This window comes from Polyodon spathula, chromosome 22, assembly GCF_017654505.1.
Source record: "Polyodon spathula isolate WHYD16114869_AA chromosome 22, ASM1765450v1, whole genome shotgun sequence".
Taxonomy (NCBI): Eukaryota; Metazoa; Chordata; class Actinopteri; order Acipenseriformes; family Polyodontidae; genus Polyodon; species Polyodon spathula.
The window spans coordinates 27032297-27053287 of NC_054555.1; the positions used below are offsets into that span (position 1 = coordinate 27032297).

Sequence of the window (20991 nt, forward strand, 5' to 3'; positions counted from 1 at the left end):
CCTCCTGCACAGAATATCTTTACTTAATACATGGCCACATCCTGTGGATTTTCACTTCATATTTTTCAAGCCTTTTTTTTCATAAAGATCATTATTTTATTCTTTCTTTTGGATTTCATTGAACCAGCGCAGTGTTTTTTTTTTTTTTTTCTGATGATACAGACGTGTTTTTGATAACATGAGGCAGGCATTAAGAATCTTTAATGGCTTGATGCCATGCTTTGATAATAAGATAAATGCCAGTTCTACATTTTGAAACTTGCAGGATTACACTGGCCAAATACAAACACAATAAAATCAATCAATAATAGCATTCACATTTCTATTACACACAGATCAGCTATTCACAATGAGCACCAGCCCTTTGTCAAAGAGTGGTACAATTCAATACAAGTAAGAGACTTGTTTTTTTTATACATAGGTTTATCATTTATTACTTTTTGAATATTGGAACAGCAAGGTATTTTTCTATTCAGAAATACAATCCAAAAATAACCCATATTATAACCTGTTAAACCTGTTGAGTTACTTTGTGCCTTCGATTTTTCTTTTGTGCCCTTGTCACTACTCCTCTACAATTTCTCACGAGTGCAAAACAACATGCATTGTGAGGCTTTTGCTTTAACAATGTTGCGTTTTATGCATGGCAGCCACAGACACAGGACTAGGCTCTGACTCTTCAAGGTCATAAACAGGGAGAGGTTACAAAGTAACACGTTAGGGTTGCTACACGTAGAACGCTTACAGCATATGGAATATATTTCTCCTCATATGAAAGGGGGCTGTATTACAATCTATGTATAAGTATGCAACAAATATTAAATAAGTATCACACACTGTATAATATTTCCATCTCCCTAATGGACAAGTGGGCAAAAGAAGTGCACCCTATTTATAAGGAATGAAAGAGAGAGAGAATGCTGCTGACTTCCCTTGAGCATAATGCAATTACATGTAATGACAATATACAGCATGGTACCATTCTAACTGAAGTGACTGTGCAGTGTATTTGTCAATAGTCTAACCACACCAATTTACTGCACTTTTACCTTTTAACTGATTTCTCCTTCCCCATGGATTGTTTGCGGAACATAGCTGAGGATAGTGAGTAGGCTACTGCTATGTTTGCAAGTGTTTTTGGCTAAATCTCTTGCGAAGGATTTCTGCGTTTCCATGACCTTGTTATCTGTTTAAAAGATGGCAGTGATAATTGTATTTCAATACCTTACATTGTAAAATATTATATACATATTTGGCCAAAAATTCAGGCCCCAGTTATCAGCATTTGTAGGGAATGTTTGGCAGCAGATTTTCACAAGCTTGAAAGATAAACAGTGCATTATAGTGGATACTACTGTAATCTAGACACAGCATTCCTAAGTATAAACACTGGCACAATTATATATATATACACTTAAACACTTCAGTTCAGGACTTTGGCACAGCAGAAGCCAGTGCGAATGGCCTATCTTTGTTTTGTTTCTATTTGTAGAGGGTGTTCTGTTTCTTGGGCAGACTCTTCTTCATTCTGCTCCCCGAGGTCTCTCGCTGAGCTCTCGAGAAGGCTGCAGTCACCGTGATTGAGCTTCTGTTGGTAAAATGATGGACTTGGCTGGAGTTTCTTTGTAAAGTGTCTTTTTAAAAAAAAAATGTTCTCTTCTTTGCTTAATCGCTGGAGCTGCAGCTTCCCCGCATGGGTGCAAGCATCCTCCCTTCAATTCGGGGTCCTGCCTGGCTTAGGGGACGGGAGTCATGCTGAGCGAATCAGTGTGCGGGTCTCGCATTGTCCTCTCAGGACACATACACACCGCCAAGCGCTGGGGAGGAGAGGGAAACAAAGGAAGGGACGTGAGGCATCGGAAACACAAAAATCATTTTAAGAACCCACCGTTGGCAGCAGCATTTAAAAAAACAGAACTGCTGAGCTGCTGTGGCACGAAAAGGCAGTCAGTACCTCAGCAGTGAAGGGGGCAGACTGCTGTAAAACCCCAGGGGTGATCTCTCGACCCTCATATTAAACTCGCACTCATACTCAAAATAGCCTTTAAGAAGTATTTATCAGCACTTGTTAAAAATAAGTCCATTCATTAATATGTTGATTTCAAAACAAAAAAGCTGTCCTTCCCTCGTCTTTACAAATGTGTACCAATCAATGGTAATTAACTTCTGCATTGAGTGCTTTAAAAGGCGATTGGAAGCACATTTTCCTCTTGTCTGGAACACTGGCATTTTTAGTGCTGTACAGAGGCCATAAACTCATTCCACTTTTCTTGTTTTAAAATCAACACAGGAATGAATGGATTTATTTAATACCTGCCGATAAATACTTCTTAGAGGCTATTCGGGAATGAGTGAGAGTATTTGCATACCGCTAGTTTTAAGTGATAATAGAGCAAGTGAAGGAGTGGGACCTGCTTGAGTGAGCCGGGGGTCCACACCAGCTTGTAGACCATGTAAACCGGGATCCAGATGAAGGAAGAAGTCCCAACGATGAACCCCACTGTGGTGCTCCAGTCAGGGTACTTGTAGTCAAACAGTATGAGGGGGTGCCGATCCAGTAGGGAGCTCACTATTATATACTGCAGGACGAGAGCAAGAGAGAGAGAGAGCGAGAGAGAGAGAGCGAGAGAGAGCGAGAGAGCGAGAGAGAGAGAGAGAGAGAGAGAGAGAGAGAGAGAGAGAGAGAGAGAGAGAGAGCAAGAGAGAGAGAGAGAGAGAGAGAGAGAGAGAGAGAGAGAGAGAGAGAGAGAGAGAGAGAGAGAGAGAGAGAGAGAGCGAGAGAGAGAGAGAGTACATGTTAATCATGCCACAGTCATTGACTCTATCAGCACCATCGAACTGCTGATTGAAAGATAGGGATTAACATTTTCCAGATCGGGATATCAAAGTGATGCAAAGATGTCACTCATTACCATGGATGCTTATCTTTGGCTACTATAATTTGTGAAATAAAGCCTGCAACTTTTTTAAAATAGTTTTTACATTTGACATTTTTTCAGCAGCTACAGTGCAATACGATACACTATAATCAGTTAAACTGCAGTGCAACTACACAGTCCCAATCCAATCCATTGAAGTTTGTTTAATTATATTTCCTAAGATCAGCTCTTCTGGCTAAACTGACTATCATGAGATGATTATTTAAGGGAAAAAGGGTTTGCTATGTGATAAACACAATTAATTGAAAGAATTACTAAAATATCGTGCAGATATACATGCTGGCACTCATTGCACAAGGAATGTATTTATTCACTATGGTTGTTTCCTTTTGATTGCATAGAAGAAGGGTGGAACCAGGCTGAGGCAGATCCCAAACAGAGACCAGACTGAAATCATCTAACTGCGCTGGGCTGGAATGGAACCTACCACCCAGAGATGGAAGCCTTCATGCCCCTTCACCAGTCCAGAACACTGAGCCACCTAACCCTGATCCTCCAGTGATTACTGATTGTTACAGACTGTCTGTCAGTGATGAGGCTGCTACACAGGGAGAGGCGTCTCTGTCTGCTACAACAGTCAGTAAGCACGAGGTTACAAGGGCAGCCTGATAGCTGATAACAACCTTCCTCGCAATCATGTAGGAGTTCTCACTCATTAACTGCAATTAACATGAAGGATGTAAACCACATCCTTCCAATAAATTTTCCTAATGATTAGAACCGCCGCTTCGCAAGGTTGAACTTTTTTTTTTAAATCCAATATTGCCTTATTATTTTACCCGCACCCCTTTTCCAACGCGTTTAAAATGTTCAGTGGTGTTTTCCGTCAGCACAGCGATCTCCACAACAGCTCAGGAGAATTGAAGGTGAATGGAGAATCAAGGAGGGCCGATTTCCAGTCCCAGAAACCAGCTTCTCCACTCCTCGGTGCGTCTTCACAGACTTACTGGAATTCTCTTGTTAGTTTAGGATTTCAGGACTCTACAGAGAGGCACATAACTCTACAGAGAGTCTCCACTGCAATTCCCCAGTCACCTCGCCAAGCTGAATAAGCACTGCAGCAGCAGCAGTGTAGTGGTCTAACCAGTTACACTGCAGTGTTTCTACATAGTCCCAATTCAATGCACATTCCTTGCAGTTTGTTTTCTTACATTTCAAAAGAGTGTCTCTTCTGGCCAAGCTAGTAAATGATTATTTAAGAGGGAAAAAAAGTGTCATTATGTGATTGACAGACAGGGACAGGTAATCTGATTCACCTGCGACAGCTTTAAGGTTAGCAGAAATCTAGCCAAAAGAAATTGTGTTTTTTTGTATAGATTTAAAAAAACTGCTTTGAAAATAAATGACATTAGCATCTGTGAATTGCGACTGTTTATCTGAGCAACAAGGAAGCCCAGTAGAGTCTTGTTTGAACCTGCGAGCCTGCAGAATGTCACAGCTGAGAGCTTTGAGAGACGAGGCAGAGATTAGCACACAAGCATTCAAAGTGGAGGCAGGAGTATTAAGTTATGCCACTGAATGGATTGGCATTTGCAAAGGGGATTTACTGGGATCTGAGGAGGATTGATTAGATAAAGTGAGCCGAGACTGGGGGAGTGGAGAATCTGGGGCTGGCGACAGGTTCATCGGAAGCTGCCGAGGCATCGCTGCTCACAGAAACAGAAATTACATTTCCGTCTAATCTCTCAGCTGCTCCTTTTCAGTGCTGGTATAAAAGCATGGTGAAGCATTACAAGTTCTGGGCGAATTCCTTACTAAGTTGTAGCTGTCAGAAAGAGGAATGAGGAGAATTGTGTTTATTGTGAGGTTGGTCTTCGACACTAATACCTCAATAAATGCATTTTACTGAATCCATAACTATTCAATTATCATTAGTGCTGAATATAGCATTTCATTCTAGTTCATCTAACTGAGCTGGGCTGGAAGGGAACTCATCACCCAGAGGTGGAAGCCTTCATGCCCCTTCACCAGTCCAGTACACTGAGCCACCCAACCCTGATCCTCTAGTGATTACTGATTATAGAACTACATTGGTCTTCATTGATTTACTAATATCAATATTACAAATGTGAGAAATTAAAAACAAAATCTTTGGAACTGGTGGAGGGGTGATGGACATGCATTAGCACAGAGCCATCCCGTGACAAATATGGTACAGCATGGCTTTTGCAGAAGAGATACGTTACACACATCTTTAGACTTCTTGTACTTACTGCTAAGAAGGCAGGGCTGATAGCCACCCAGCACACTTTCCAGAAGATTCCCGGAGCAAAGCCCAGCATGGCTTTGACATCATTACTGAATCGCTGGATACCTGCGGAAAGAGAGTATTCAAGAAAATATCTCCTTAGGATAAGCTGGGCTGAGCAGCACCGTGTATGTACCTGTCATAGTGATTCTCACTGGATGAAACGTGTGACACAGACATGCTGGCATTCTAACTGGCCACCTAAGGCCCCTCACATTGTTTTCACCACCCTAAAAGGAATGTTTTATCACATGACAAGTGCTTAGCAAAGTGTAGTATAGTATAGCAAAGCACAGTAAATGTATTGTACAAGCTTGGAAAAAGCACTAGGAGCTATTACCATGAATACTTAGCATGATATCCCATCTACCGCCAATGGGGTTCTACTTTATCACAGGGTTGTCACAGGAGATCAGCTGCTCATTAAGACTTACCGTAGAACCACGACACAGCGATGGCTTCCAAGAAAACCACTGCAATGATTGAACAGCCCGCTCCAAACGTCTCGAGCAGCTGGACCACATAGGCACCCCCCTGCAGAACCAACACACACACGTCAAGCAGCAAGCCACACAACAAACGAAACACACTGTTAGAATTTAAAGTGATAGCATAGCGAACGACTGCAATCCCTTCAGGTGTGAAAGAGAGAACTCCACCTGGAATTCTAGCTTCCATGACCTCCTGCTCCTCCCCCCTATCCACCTGTGAGTCCTAACCCGGCATCCAGCGCTCAATACGGGAACTCTTTGAACAGCACCTGTTGTATATGGAATAGTACAGTTTACTTTATGTTGATGCCTCTAGAAACATGAAGCACTTGTCTCCGGGTCAATTGACAACATGCTAACCCAGAATTCCAGAAACATTAAGAGCTGCTAATTCCTCTATCCCTGTACCCGCACAAAAAAAAAAAAAACATATTCCATTGTCAAAGGGCATTTGGGTTTCCTTGAGTTTCACAATACTGTATATTTGGAAATAACGAAGTATTTCCCTGAGCGTCCTTTCTGTGTCGTCTTTCATCACGCAACGGTGTTTTGGATCACACGATGGCCTCTTTACTCACATGGGTAAGGGTGCTGAGCGAGCCCATGAAGCACACGATCACCAGCCCCAGCACGAACAGCTCCCGCCGCTTGAACAGGTGCTGAGGATACTCATCCATCACAGCAGTGATAATAGCCTCCAGACCCCCGAACTGCAAGCAGAGCAACACAGCACACCTGACCAAGGTACGGCATGAGGAAGAGACACAGGCAACACCTGTATTCATGAGTCCCTGCTGCCTAGTCAGTGCCAGATTCATTTGTCTTTGAGCACAAGCTGTATTGACGTAATGTGACACATTACATTTAGACTTAACTTTTGCAGATAACAAAATTCAAGTGATTTATCATAGCAATATGGTGAAGGAGAACATTTTAAAAAATGCCACTTAAAAAATGCTCCAAAAAATGACAAAGTGGCCTGTCCTCAAATGACGATAATGGGTTAAAAAAAATGATATCTGGTACGACACTAGGATACACGTAGAAATACCAAAAGCAACTTTAGAAATAAAATGACAAATGTTTTTCTTTTTCTTCGAGTGTTTTAAAATGTAGCACTGTTTATAGGCGTATTAACGGTGATAAAGAATAATCTCAATTTTAGCAGCAATAGCAGAAGTTTGATACAAATCGTGCTAGGGATGCTTGTATTGGCTGATTGTGTATGACAAAACAACTGCATAAAAACGAAACTAGAGCAGAAGATTGCTCCACAGTGGTGTTGAAGTTCTCTGGTGTAGCACAGTAACAGGTCTGGGCTGCAGCCTGCACTCACATACCGTGCTGTCTAGTCCCAGGGCGATCACCATCATGAAGAATATGATGGCAAAGAACGTGGAGCCCACCATGTTAGCAATGGCCTCAGGGTAGGTGATGAACAGGAGACTGGGACCTGCAGGGCAAACAGCACAATGCAGGACTGAAATGTTAGTCGGATCTGAAACACATCCTGTATAGCTAGATATTTATTAGTCTGTATTATCACCTACCATAGTTTATTGGACTCACTTTGAATCCTGATTTTATAATGACACAGAGCCACAATTTCTATGCATAAAATGAACAGCAGCAACCTTTAATAACGTTTATAAAGGCTTATTATTGGACCCTTAACCAAAGTGGGGCAAACATACTACTAGAGTACTACAGTACTACTATTTCTAATACTAGTAATAATAATTATAATAAGAGCTGAATACTAACCTTTGTCTTTTGCCACGTCCTCAACTTCCACGTTCCTCATTTCTGCCATGTACCCCAACACCGTGAAGATCACAAAGCCTGAGAGGAAACTGGTCATGCAGTTTACCAGACTGGTCACGATGGCATCTCTGACACACACACACACAGAAAGAGAGTTTTCATTAAAATACTTGTTCAAAATAATTATTTTTTGTTTTTTTTAGTGGTATCAAAAAAAAAAAAAAAAAAAAAAAAACCCAGCGTGAAGAGACGTACAGATTTAAGACCAACAGCATTTAAATCATTACAATGGACCCTGAGAGACATAACCCTAACCCTAACCCTAAGCGTTCACAAACTCTTCCCACTTCATGAGCACAGATCCCATGGAATCTTTAACACAGGCTTTCCAGCCCGCCTCTTTCAGCGATGACATCATCAGGTTTATAAAATACAGTAGCAAGGGAGGTAAAGCAGGGTCACAGTCTGAGACAGTGATTGACAATCCCACAGCTGTTTAAACCATCTCAGATTACTGCACTCTGGGCAGTCTGTGGACTCCTTACGGCTAAACTCTTTGACATCTGACCTCTTGACACACTGGGCTGGTGAAACAGCTTTAGATAAAGTCAGAATGTATTGTATAAGTTCTGTAAAGGCTTCTCAATTGTGAATTGCATCTATTAAGGAACAAAAAGAAAATCCTTAAATATAGTAGATTTCACATAAAATCTCTGTCTTTATAATTGAATAGTGAATCAATTATAAATGCATCGCTTATTGTAAGAACATGCATAGCAAGAAACTGTTCATTTAACAAGTCATACGACTAACTAAGTAGATCATGCACACTCAAACTGCATTTGTAACGTATACAAGTCTACTGCATACCAATACCATACACATGATATCAGTTTTATTACTTTGGAACTAGATATTAACACAACATATAAATAAAAATGTGTCTATGTAATAAATATAGTCTGATACACTAACTAGACCATAGCCAAGAAGACGACACATGTAATGAATTGCTGACGAGATTTACAATCTTTCTAAATAAATTATGACCTGTGGATTTAATATTGGAAACAAATGCTAAGAAATTTACTAATATTTGGCAGTGTATATTAAAACAAAGACAAGATATATATCATTAAGCTTTAAAAGAGTGAATTCTGTGAGGAATTAAAAACGTAACCATTGCTGTCAGGTCTGTCTGTGTAATGTAAATGCTGCTTCTCAGGTGCTTTATTTTATATCCAATATAGCTTGTATTACATTATCCAGAAGCACAGGTTTTAGTTTTTGCCTGCATAGCATTTCAGGGACATGCAATTCAATTTGTACCTCCCAAGACCTTACTCCCCGTTCATCTCCTGGTCAGCTGACTTCATTACTCCCTTTTTAATTTGGTCAAGGGTCGTCAGGCTTCGTTCTTTATTCTGTTTTTTGTCCTTGTTGTTGTGAGTTATCTCCCTAGCACTGAAACTTGGCTATTATCTGCTCAATTAATGGGATACCATAAATAGTCTACTGGATGAATACGGAGAACTCTTCGCTTGCAATTCTCCTGGGGGAGAGGCTAATCGTCTCAGGTGTATGGCTGCAGTTCCTTTATAGGCGTGTCTTACCGGTAGCAGTTGTTGGTGAAAGGGTTATAGCTCGCCAAGGCAAGGAGCACTCCGAACCCGGGACCCAAAGAGAAGAAAATCTGGGCTGCTGCATCCACCCATACCTGCGAGGAAACAGAGCCACATTACCAACACTGCAGTGAACGCTTCACACTTATTTCATTACTGCAGTGCAGCTGTGTGACTCAGACTACAGTGCCCACAATTCCAAGCAGGAGTGGGGCACACAGATGCTAACATTGGCTCCTGTAACTGCATGTGAGGGGTGTAAAAAAAAATCCAGTGCAGTGTATTTGTACTGAAAAAAGGTAGCCTATGTGCAGAAAACACATTGGTAATTATGTAGAGAATGTGTTGGTAATTTGCAGACACCCCCTTGATAAACAGCACCCTGACCTATATCAAAAACACTGTAGCACCCCTAACTTGTGCACATTGGACTTGATAGTTGTGATCTTGGAACTGCAAACTCGGATAAATAGAGACTAGTGTTTAGTGAACTCATTTTCTCAACAGATCTTTTTTTTTTTTTTTTTTTTTTACTAACCCTGTTATGGTAACCAAAATACAAAATAGCAGCTGTGCCCATTCATTGTGGTTTGTGGTATGAAAGCACTGTCAGTGTCAGGGCTGGGCCTGGTTTCATTGAGCTGAGAGATCTGAAGAGTACCAAGTTGATTATACAGGAGAGGGGATACAGCCCTTGTTAAATGGAAATTGCAAACTGAATCACCCATCTCATTAGCAGCTGAGTTTATTTATGCATCTCATCGCTGTCTCTGTCAAGAGGCCTCTGTACAATATAATTCCCATTGAGTATCTCTGTGCATGTCTGCAGGTTTGTGTTTGTCTTTCTCATTACCTAGCAGCAGCAGTACAGCATTGATGATGGCACTTCATTGTACAGTCTGTAATGCATGTGTGTGTGTGTGTGTGTGTGTGTGTGTGTGTGTGTGTGTGTGTGCGTGCGTGTGTGTGCGTGCGTGTGTGTGCGTGTGTGTGCCTCTGGGGTCGCTGTCCACTCACCCTGGTCTCAAGCAGCTTCTCCCATTTGGGTTTGAGGTAGAAGACGACGCCCCTCCAAGCGCCAGGCAGGGTGGCTCCACGAATCAGCAGAATGAAGAGCACCACGTAGGGCAGGGTTGCTGTCACCCACACCACCTGAGAAAGAAAGGGGGCGGGGGTTAAAAGAAAGAACAGCCAGGAGCAGCCCTGTACATCAGAGTAGAGGGAGGGGGTTAATATAGGGAACGGTTAGGTGCTGTACCTTCACCACGTAAGAGAGAGAGGTATGTCACCAACCGCAAGGGAAAATAAATCCGGTCTTTGAGGTCCAGAGTTCTCCTGGTTTTATATGTATTATTAAGAATGTGACCAGAGTTACTGAAATTGTACAACCCTGACATACAGCAACTATGATTCATTGCTGTAGGTTGTTATAAGCAACAGTGTGCTACTGCAGGAGGCTCACTGTGCAACATGCATTGTGTTGCCATTGCTGGTAATGACGTGGGCTGTGGTGTGCTACTGATGTTGCTTCAGGGTAATACTCTAATGGTGCACTGGTGTATAATAGCAGTTACCTTCCCTGATGTCTTGACTCCCTTCCACAGGCTGAAGTAGACGATGGTGAAGATGAGGAAGAGGCAGAGCACGAGCTGCCAGCGCAGCCCCCCCACTCCGCGCAGCCCTGATGACTTGTGGATCTCCAGCACATTCCTCCTATCAAACAAATATCCATTAAAAAAATTGATTTGTATCCAAACCCTTTTATTTCATCCACCTTGTCGTCTGAGCTGCAGGCACAGCCCACAAGCATCTCCCAGCAGTCACGCGAGTTTACTCAGGCTATAGTAAACTGCTTTTTTTTAAATGAAATGATCTTCTGAAATCTGTCAAAATTGCATTGAAGGCGTTTAGCAGCTGACAGTGAATTTATGGAGCCCTCACTATGGAGACGACCCTATGGTGACAGGGAACTTTCCTAGCATATTTAACCACGTGGCTCCCATGCCACTGTTTGCCCCTAAGCCTCCACACCAGCCAGCCACTTCCATACACTCACGTATAAAACTCCTCGGCTGGGGAGTGGGAGTAGTTGTTCCAGGAGATGTTGTTGGTGCCGAAGTAGTTGGTGCAGTTGGGCGTGTTCCAGACGTTGTCGCAGCTGGTCCAGGGCAGCGTGCTAGTGAAGGATGAGTAGAAATAGTACAGTGCCCAGGCGATGATGGTGTTGTAATAGAAGGACACGTACAAAGAGATGATGCAGATAGCGAATCCGATCCCTGCGGCGGCACACAACGAGACAAGGTCAAACTGGAGAAGGAACAGGTTACACAAGCAGAGCCAATAACGCCAAAATACCCTGGGGCCCCAGTTCCTTCACACAACCTTTAATTCTTCATTTTACTGCGATCAACTCTATCACAGCCACTCTTTCTTGTCTTATGAATAGCAACGTAGCCAGTCCCTGTTTAAAGGCACTTGTCAAGGTGTGTGTCGAATACAGCTGCCGTGATGGTTTGGCGCAGCGTTCATGCTGTGCTGTTGTCATGCCTACAACCTTCTTACTGGTACAAGTATAGGTGGCCTCTCTCGGGGGCTCCAAACCTTTTATCTTGAGAGCCACTGGTCCAGGCTCTATACAACATTTTTGAAAACACCAACTACCTAGTACAAACCTCTCCTTACCTTTAAAAATGGGGCAGATGTGTTTCCAGATGGAGATGGCTCCAGTCCTGTGAAATTGCCCCAATGCAAGCTCCATGTAGAAGAGGGGGACCCCCCCAAAGATAGCCATCAGGGTGTAGGGGATGAGGAAAGCACCTGCAGGGGGGGGCAGGCAGAATGGCTCACACTGGGGCCTCGCTTTTTAGACTGCGGCTTTGAAACATTGCTTATTTAACTGATACAGAAGCACCAGCTTTGTTTGCAACAGGGACAACTTTTCCATTTTGCCAAATAAATGTCAATTCTGCACGTTGCATCCTGTACAGATTCATTAGCACTGTATTAAGTTCCTGGAGAGTTTATTCACCTGAATGAAATCCCAGAGAACACCCTAATCCTTATCTTTCGTCAAATGAAGAGGCACTCAAGCTAACATGTATTAGCTACACTTTCTTATTGAGCAGGTGGCTCTATTGCATTGTAAGGTTACACAGCCTTGCACGACTTTCTAGGATCAGGGTATCAAAGACAAACACTGGACACTTTGCATTTAACAGCAGAGGTGAATACAGCATAACCGAAAACATTCATGTCACCCATATAAGGAATAATCAGAATTTAAGCTGAGTTCAGTTCCAGTAAACAGAACAGTGTGATACCTAACCGGATTCCTGTCAACGGCTATCTACATAACAAAGACACGGTTTGAAAGACCATTCCATCTGTTTTGTTGTTTATATATTGCTTTGTTTGCTGATTAAGGCATTGTTGTCTCTCTAAGCCCAGGCTGATGTGCTGCTGTAGGTAGGGGCAGGTGTGTGTATGGCTCAGTGGAAAGCAGATTTGAAGCGTGGGTGAAGCTTGCTAAAGCAACCTATGGGCAAACAAAGTGGACTCTCAATAAAGTCTACATTCTGATACTAGAGAGGTCACAGAGTTAAACAAACAGACCACAATGAAACATACAATAAAAGAGCAAGGCAAAAACTGGAAGACCTGAAAGTGAAAGTAAATATAGTAAGAACCTCTGTTTGGCACATGTGTTTGTACTGGGATGCACCTTCATTCCTTGGTAACACGCAAGTGACACGATCTTGTGAGTACATGCACACATCCGTACCTGTCTGAAAAACATGAGATGGTGGCTGGTAAATTCGCGCAGTCACGACTAAATGAGAAATATATATTCAGGGTCATACACATAGTTTAACTATTGGCTCAGTCCCCCGTTTTTACACCTTTGGCAAATTTAGTTCGCGATTTTTTAATTTTTTTGTATTATTATTATTATTATTATTATTATTATTATTATTATTATTATTATTATTATTATTATTATTTAAGAAAAAATAATAAGCAGGAAGCAAGTTATCGCAACTAAACCCAGATTAAGTTAACACCAACGTTTGCCAACAAAACATCCCTGAAAGGCACGACTTTCCTGCAAAGTCCTGACACCACTTCAAAGTAAAACAGATCTGTTTATTATTGTATGAGATTTAACAGCTGTGGAAGGCTATTTTAGCCAGAATTACGCACGAGAAAAAAAAAAAAAAAACGAACACAGGATACTCTATTGCTGTTTAGTGCCATATACACAGGGACACACCGTCTTGTTGCTATAGAATACAGGAAAAAAAGCATTGTGGTTTATCGTATTGCAAAATGCAATAGAGTAGGCTCTGTGTCAATACGCCGTGAAAGCGTTATTTTATGCTGACACGGTGTTTACACTGGTGTAGCTGATAATATTATCGAACAAGTCGTAGTTTGAACCATAAAATAACGCGTTAGAAACAATTGTTATTGCGATACCTCAGCAGACCTGCAATGAAAAATCACCAACTTCTTTAAAAACAACCTACACAGTCTGCAAGTTATTTGACCCTCTTTTTTGTATTTCGTTTTCAATTTGGAAATATGTTACGCAATTCAAGTTCATGTGTCCAGTGTGTTACACGCACCATTCACTTAAACGCACCAGTTAGGAATCCCCTAATCCTCCAGATGAAACATAACAACAGCTATACTGTAGTTCATGTAATAACACTTACATTGCGTATAGGCTACAAGGCAGTTATTTAGCTGAAGCATAAACTGGTTTGTCAATTCTATATAAATAAGAATCTGTCTTGTGTAAATTCGAAGTATCTACTCTTTTAGCAATTTACCTGGCACTGAGGTGAATACGGTCTTTAACACATTGAGAACATTGTGGGGTTACATATTTGACAAACATGAACGGATTATGAAAGGGCAAAACAAACAAATAAAAAAGTTGGTAGACCGCGCAGCTTTAAATACACAATTTAATCCACAGAGTCTTGTCTTTGTTATCGACAGGATCAGAGTAAAGAAGCCTTTCACTGCGCGGATCAAAGATTTGTAATACTCAATACCTCCTCATTTAAACTGGCAACTGGCAAAAAAAAAAAAAAAAAAAAAACATTTAAAAAATCAGTTACAGTTCAAATGAAAAGGCTACTTCTATATATATATATATTATATATATATATATATATATATATATATATATATATATATATATATATATATATATATAATATATAGCTCATCATCGAGTGTAGGCATTGCCTATTTTTGGTTCTTTTATTTGTTTTAGGTAAATAAAACTAATATATAATATTCATGGCTTATAATATCTGAATATATATATATTATAATATCTAATATCTGAGAAAGATTGGACTGTTTGGCCCTTGTAATAATACTGTATTGTTATTAGTATTATTTGTATTGTTATTATTTATAAAGCATTGATTGTTTCGTATTTTCGATAGCCTATACTGAAAACGCATTTGGTTGATTTTGGAGAGTTAGATTAATTTATTAAAAGTATTTGGTCAACAAAAAGCAAAAATAAAACCAGAATATCATAGTAATGCTGTGTTGTTCTTGAACGAGTTTACAAACATGTATTTTAAGACTGTGCTGCCAACTTGTTACCATGGACAGCTCAGTAGCGTGGATGAGCGGGAGAAGTACCACTTTTAATAGCTCGATTGACCATATTACTGTGTACTTTATTTACAATTGTACAGTTGTCAGGACTTCGTGTCTCTTGTAAATGATGAACCCTCTAAGCTTGTAGAATACGTGTACCGGTAGAAACATGTAGTTGAATAAAATATTTAGTCCGCGCAAAAAAAAAAAAAAAAAAAAAAAAAAAAAAAAAACAACGCAAAACGCATGATCTGTTTACTTCATTGAAGTTTAACTAATCATAAAGCTAAACAAAAAAATGATCATCTTACCACCTCCGTTTTGATAACAGATATAAGGGAACCTCCACACGTTGCCTAGATCCACCGCAAAACCAATTACAGACAAGAGAAAATCCATCTTTTTGCTCCAGCTATCCCTGGAATCTCTTTGGGCGATCATCGGCACCGTGTTGGAGCTGTAACCAGCGTTAGTGGTGCCCTGGCTGACCAGGCTACCGGTGGGAGCCGAGGAGTCTTGGTGGGACATTGTTGGCTGTTATTTAAAAAGTGAATCCCTCGTCCTGAGATGTGAGGTTGAACAAGTTGAGTGGAGGAAGATTTTCTTTTTTCTGATGATGACAGGCTGAAAAGGAGGAGGGTCACATCTACTCCTAACCAACCTTCTGATATGAGAAGGAATCGACTCTCCGGGACCCAGAACCGAGGGACATGAGAGGGGGAGAGGGGGAGAGAGAGAGAGAGAGAGAGAGAGAGAGAGAGAGAGAGAGAGAGAGAGAGAGAGAGAGAGAGAGAGAGAGAGACGCGCTCATTTCAATTAGGGGTCCTCAAAGTTGAATCCCAACTGGCGCATTGGGATTCAGAACCGTCCTAATCAAAGCACATCTAATCACATATTTAATAAACCGAGATTAGCGTGATTTAATGTTTTGCTTCCATGATAATATTCTAAACGCACTTGCAACACATGGTTGTGATGATACGCATCCAGACCTACAAGTCCCCACGTCTCTTTTTCCTTGTGGAAAGCTATGTATTTGGACACTGCGTTGAGTGGTGGTCATTACACCCAACACCTGTGAGTCATGTAGACACGCAGAAGGTAACATTTTAAGTATAGTAAACACAGCAGTATAGTTACATCGTGGCAAGATGCCCAAATACCACTTTTAATATTTCCAGGCGTCTCGCCTCTCTTCCTCGCAGCACACCGTTAACTTTTCAATGTATTTTGAACTAATACTTGCTTTTTTTTTTAACAATGACCACAGTGGGGAGTTTACCGAAATATAATATTTTAAACGAGGATATTCTTTATTCCAGATCACAGTATATTTCACTGCTCCTGAACTCCTGGCACCATATCTGTCCTTTGTATTGCAAGCCTTGCCATGCCTAGACCTTTGTTTATTGCAGCTTTGATAGCTCTCAAGTGGACTTTTCTAAACAGCCAGGCAACATGTTAACAACAGGCTCTCAGAAAACTTAATGCACTTGTAAGGGAAAGAAAACCAACGCAGTACTTATTGCTAGAATATTCCACAAAAATATTCCACTAGTGCTGCTGTATGCATCTTCCAGTTGCAATAACAGTTTTCTACAAAATATCTTCCAATATTTTGCAGGAAGCTATTAGTTTTGTAGTTTGGATAAATGATATACATGAAGATCAGTCCCTGGCTTGTGTAATTATTCATTTACAGAAGGCTTTCTTCATTCTCCTTCATTTACAACACTTTGTCTATATAGAACAGCCGGGGCCCTACATGTGCGCCGATGAAATCAAACTTCAGAAAAAATAAAAAATATGGTGGTGAAGTTCAATGTTATTTTTAATTTCTGTATTATAAATATAGGGGTTGGAATATGCAATGCACTGCATGGCTATGTATATTTATATGTATAATGCAGTTGTTTTTTTAAAAGAAATTAAAAGAGATAAGTAGCCAATGAATGTTCCATATCATTACAAGTGTTTCATTGAAAGAGGCTCCATAGCTAGATCGAACACATTTGTACATTTTTTAAAAACGTTTGTTTACTACAGAGCGGATATAATAAGTAGAGGTCAAGTAGCCACCCTGTTAGAGCTACGCTGGTACAAAATCACCAAAGTGAAGAATCTGAAGTTGTTGATGATGCGTGTACAGGAACAGCCCCCACTGCATGCTGCACAGACCCCAGCCTTGCATCTCCTCTGCATTCACCTCATCTGTAATTAAAAAGAAACAACAAAGGGAAATAGGGCAGGTTACAGCATATGCAACAGGTCTCCAAGGCAACGTGCTGCTGGGAATCTTAAAAACCATAAAAGCTCTCTGAACATCTGGGTGGGCTTGAGTTCTGAAGGGGAACATACTGAAGCCTTTCCTCTTAACAAACTGCCTGTGAGTTTATCCTCGCTCCCTGCAGTGCACCGATTTATTCATTTATCCTGCAATGTCTTTTTAGACTGGGTAAATGGAGTGAAGGTGGGGACTTGAAAAAAAGTACATGAACGTCTTTTGAAGCTTTTTAAATCACCAGTAGTGGCTTCATTGGAGAAATAAGCCGCCGTGTACAGAGTGAAGATCTCGCTGTCCAAGACTAACAATAATAACCAGAGACTTTATTTATTACTCGTTAAAGGAAAGCAGCAAGCCAGTGAATTCAGAAAAACCATAACGAAATTAGATTACGTCATGTGCTGACGTTACTGGTAGAGCAAAGGCTGCCAACAAAAGTGCTTTATGCCAGGTTATGATCATTGTTAATATTTCCTCAGTCGTATGAGAGGAATATTTACAAGTCATTTACTCAGAATGTCAAATTGCCGCCTGCTTCAGTGTATACACAGGAGAAGAAACTGAAGAAGTGCTTTGAGTAGAACACCTAGGAGCAGTTTAGTATTGTAATTCAGTAATGACTTGTATACAATATTGCTCATCCTTTTGCAACTTTTTTTTTTTGCCAGAAAAGAGAACCAAGAAGTGTGAGTCAATAAAAAAAAAAATATAAGAGTCCACTAGTGCTCCAGCTATAAAAGAGTCCCCTCAGGGAATAATCAATAACAATCAATGTGTTTGATGCTCTTTATTGTTCAGTGTGTGGAGACTCTTAACAAGAGCTTTCAAACCCAAGTGAAAACACGCATTATTATTATTATTATTATTATTATTATTATTATTATTATTATTATTATTATTATATATAGTAATATAATTTATATCACAAGGGGGGATCTCTAGCGTGGGACCCAGTTTTTGTTATTCCACTTCAGTGGATTAATATAAGTGCAATAACATGCTAAGCACAATTTTGACTGATCATTTGTGGTATATAGCCTTGGGATGACAAAGAACTCGTCCTGCGGTGACTAACACCAGTATACCGCGAATGATGCCATGGTGAAGTGTATACATTTCATTGCACATATTTAATAAGAGTCTTACGCCTGGTCCTCTAAGTTAGTAATGCTGCCTTAAGCTGATTGAGATTCAGTTTTCAACTGTAGCACTATCCACAGGTGCTCTAATCAGCCAGCAGCCTCTTAATGCAGTGTGATAATAACTCCGGCTCTCCTTTAGCGGGCTAGAAAATGTAATAAAAAAGGGGCCTGTAATAGGATCCTGTTCCTAGTGTTGAGGGAAATGGCCTAAAGTGGTGTGCTTCCCTCCAAGTGAATATTACAAGGGTGGTAATGCAACAGGTCTTAATACAGAGAGTGCAGGGAAATCAGGTTAAGGTCTGAAAATGTATCCTGCCACCCAAGAACAACTCCGAGCAAATTTCATGAATCTGACACTTAAATAGGATGACACATAGCAAGGAGGGTCCGAATCAAATACATATTCTTGGAAATAGGAATAAGGGACCATAAAGTGCAACTCTATAGGGAGTGAGGATCAGTACACTAGTGTTTCATACTGATCGACCAGGCAGGGCGCTCGTTTTAACAGATGTCTGCTGCAATCTCATCGAAAAAGGCCACAGAGAATTGAAAACACAAGTGAATGACTTCCAAAGCGTTACTGTGCCATGTTACAAACATAGATAAGTGTAGGAAAGTGTCACAAGTAACGTTGAATCAGCTAGGCTGGTAAGTAAAACATTTAATTCTTTTGTATGGAGAATCTCAGTAGCTAAGGCTCATGGTTCATCAACTGATTCAGATTCAGTTGTATTGTGTCTGCCAACTGATGATGATAAACAAACTACAAGTTAGGTGCCTGCTGATATGAAAAACAGTGAGTTTTGCCCCCCTACTGTATTCTGGATGAATGGCATCCCTTCTAAAATGACCTTGTGTGAGCAGAAAGAAATATATAGTAACAATGTGTACAGATCCAGAACTATTGTACATGGTGCAGAAGAAACCCTGACACATAAATTAAAACATAATCCTCTTGTTAATTGTGCATGTAATATGTGCCAAAGCCAGTCTTCAATGATTGGGCTCAGACTGTGTCCGGCATGCAGTCATTTGGCTAAACATTATAGAATCTTGTTTGAATGCAATGATTCTGTAGGAGTTTCTTTCTCTCATTTAAATGTAAACCCAAAAAGATATTAAGTGGATTGAATGCATGAGTTGTGAAAGGGTCATTTAGTAAAATGGGCACATCTGAGAAAATTAGAATGTGAGGAAGGTGTCCCTGCTAAACATGTACAAGTGTCTTGTAGGTACAAAGTCAAGGCCATGGCAACTCACACCTGTGATGCGAGACGATGGATTCGAGAGCCCATTGTCGTGTTCGCTGAACCAACCCGAGCTGAACCCGAAACTGAAGTGGAGTCTTGCTGGGAGCGAGCCGAAATCCTGGACATGGATTGGAGGATTTAAAATGAAATGTATTAATGCAATAATATGTGTTATAATCCTTTGTAGTGTTTGTATAATCTTTAGTTTGGAAAAAAAATGGTGTTTGTATAATCTTTAGTTTGGAAAATTATGTAAGTGTGTAATCAAAAGTAATGCTTAATGCTGTTTTAATTAGTAATTGTGAAACTTATTTATTTTCTTTATATAAAATCATGCAGTAGAAGCTGGTACAGCTTGATGCAGTGGCCAGTTTTTAGGCAGTTTCTTATTAAGATGGGCTTGATTCCCAGAATTGAATGCTAAGTTTCTACAGCACCCTTTTTAGCCTAAGAAAACGTTGTTAAATGTTGAAATAAGGTTTAATATGCTTGCTTTTTACTATAAACTATTTGTATGTGTAAGACCACATGCTTAATACTGCCTGTTACAATAATATACATGAAATTATTTCTCATCAAGATAGGTTTGCATTTAAAATAGTTAGTAATCGTGTTCTATAGGGAATAAACTGTTTGGTTTGACTTAAAAGATGATGCAACATAAAGGGATGTTGTTTGAAATATAAAATAAGAAGCTTAAACAAATAATAAAAAGTAATTTTAAAAGTAGAGGATAGGTTTTGAAAAAGGTAAACTTCATGTGAACTTTCTTCCCGAGTTTTCTGTGAGCCTGTTTTTTCGAGAAAGCCGTGCCTGGGAAAGGGAGGCATAGTTGGCATGCAGAGCAATAATTATTTTATCAAAAAGATTATAGCGTCAGGGTTAAAATTTAACGAAGGCAATTATCTTCTCACCCTAGAAGAAGGGGGAACATTGCTCATCGCTGGAAATTGGGAAGACTGGTATACCACTAGCGAACCGGTTTTGGCTGGTTTGTGTGCTGCTGAAAGAAATAGGAGGTCGTCCGTAGTTCAGCTGAGTTCATGCTGTTAAGAAACTCATAGGACAGAGACATTACAATCTTACACTTAAATAAAAAACAAATAGATTATCCATGAAGAGAAACTCTATATTGGGAAAAACATAAGATGGAAGCTCCCTATAATAACTGTTAAGCACACACCTGTAAAGAGGGAAGGAAAACTAATTTGAAGAACAGAATGGCATGAGGGAATATATACTTAGACATTAATGCATATAATCAATATAATCATAACTAATATTGTTGTATATATTTTAAACAACACTCATATATTCAAAGTAACATTATTCTCTTTGTATACACATATAAAATAAAGGGATAGCAAGAATCCCTCATGTTTCACCTAACTTTTTAGATAGAGGAGGGGTTGAGAAATGAGCGGATGAGATCATGGTCAAGTGTTTGGAACAGGTGTCATATCTTGAAAAGTTGTTGACATATTGCATTTTTAGGCTATTGCGTGCCTAAGAAGGATAAGAAGTGTCTTAAGTCTCTCCATGTATTTCAATGGAGACAAAAACCTATAAAACCTCATGTCTTTTACAATGAGGCACCACAATCAAGCTTGGCAGAGTGAAGTG

General features: G+C 40.2%; 1 protein-coding gene across 1 annotated transcript; it reads right to left on the reverse strand.

Moving 5' to 3' along the window:
- Nucleotides 1-620: 620 nt before the first annotated feature.
- On the reverse strand, nt 621-15217 carry LOC121297413 (sodium-dependent serotonin transporter-like). Its single transcript, XM_041223729.1, has 13 exons — nt 15001-15217; nt 11747-11881; nt 11121-11340; nt 10639-10777; nt 10082-10216; nt 9056-9159; nt 7443-7570; nt 7019-7131; nt 6257-6388; nt 5622-5721; nt 5153-5253; nt 2412-2579; nt 621-1817 (listed from the first exon to the last, which is right to left on the reverse strand). Exons 1-13 carry the CDS (start codon nt 15215-15217, stop codon nt 1737-1739), a joined length of 1773 nt encoding a protein of 590 aa, XP_041079663.1. The 3' UTR covers nt 621-1736.
- Between the last annotated feature and the right edge of the window lie 5774 nt (nt 15218-20991).

What these genes read in the sequence shown, in the direction of transcription:
- LOC121297413 (XM_041223729.1), bottom strand. Translation starts at nt 15,217, where the DNA reads ATGTCCCACCAAGACTCCTCGGCTCCCACCGGTAGCCTGGTCAGCCAG. An exon ending in GAGTCAAGACATCAGGGAAG is followed by an intron (nt 10,217 to 10,638) that starts GTAACTGCTATT and finishes TTTCTTTCTCAG; the next exon opens with GTGGTGTGGGTGACAGCAAC. An exon ending in TCAGCCCTGCCTTCTTAGCA is followed by an intron (nt 2,580 to 5,152) that starts GTAAGTACAAGA and finishes CTCGTCCTGCAG; the next exon opens with TATATAATAGTGAGCTCCCT.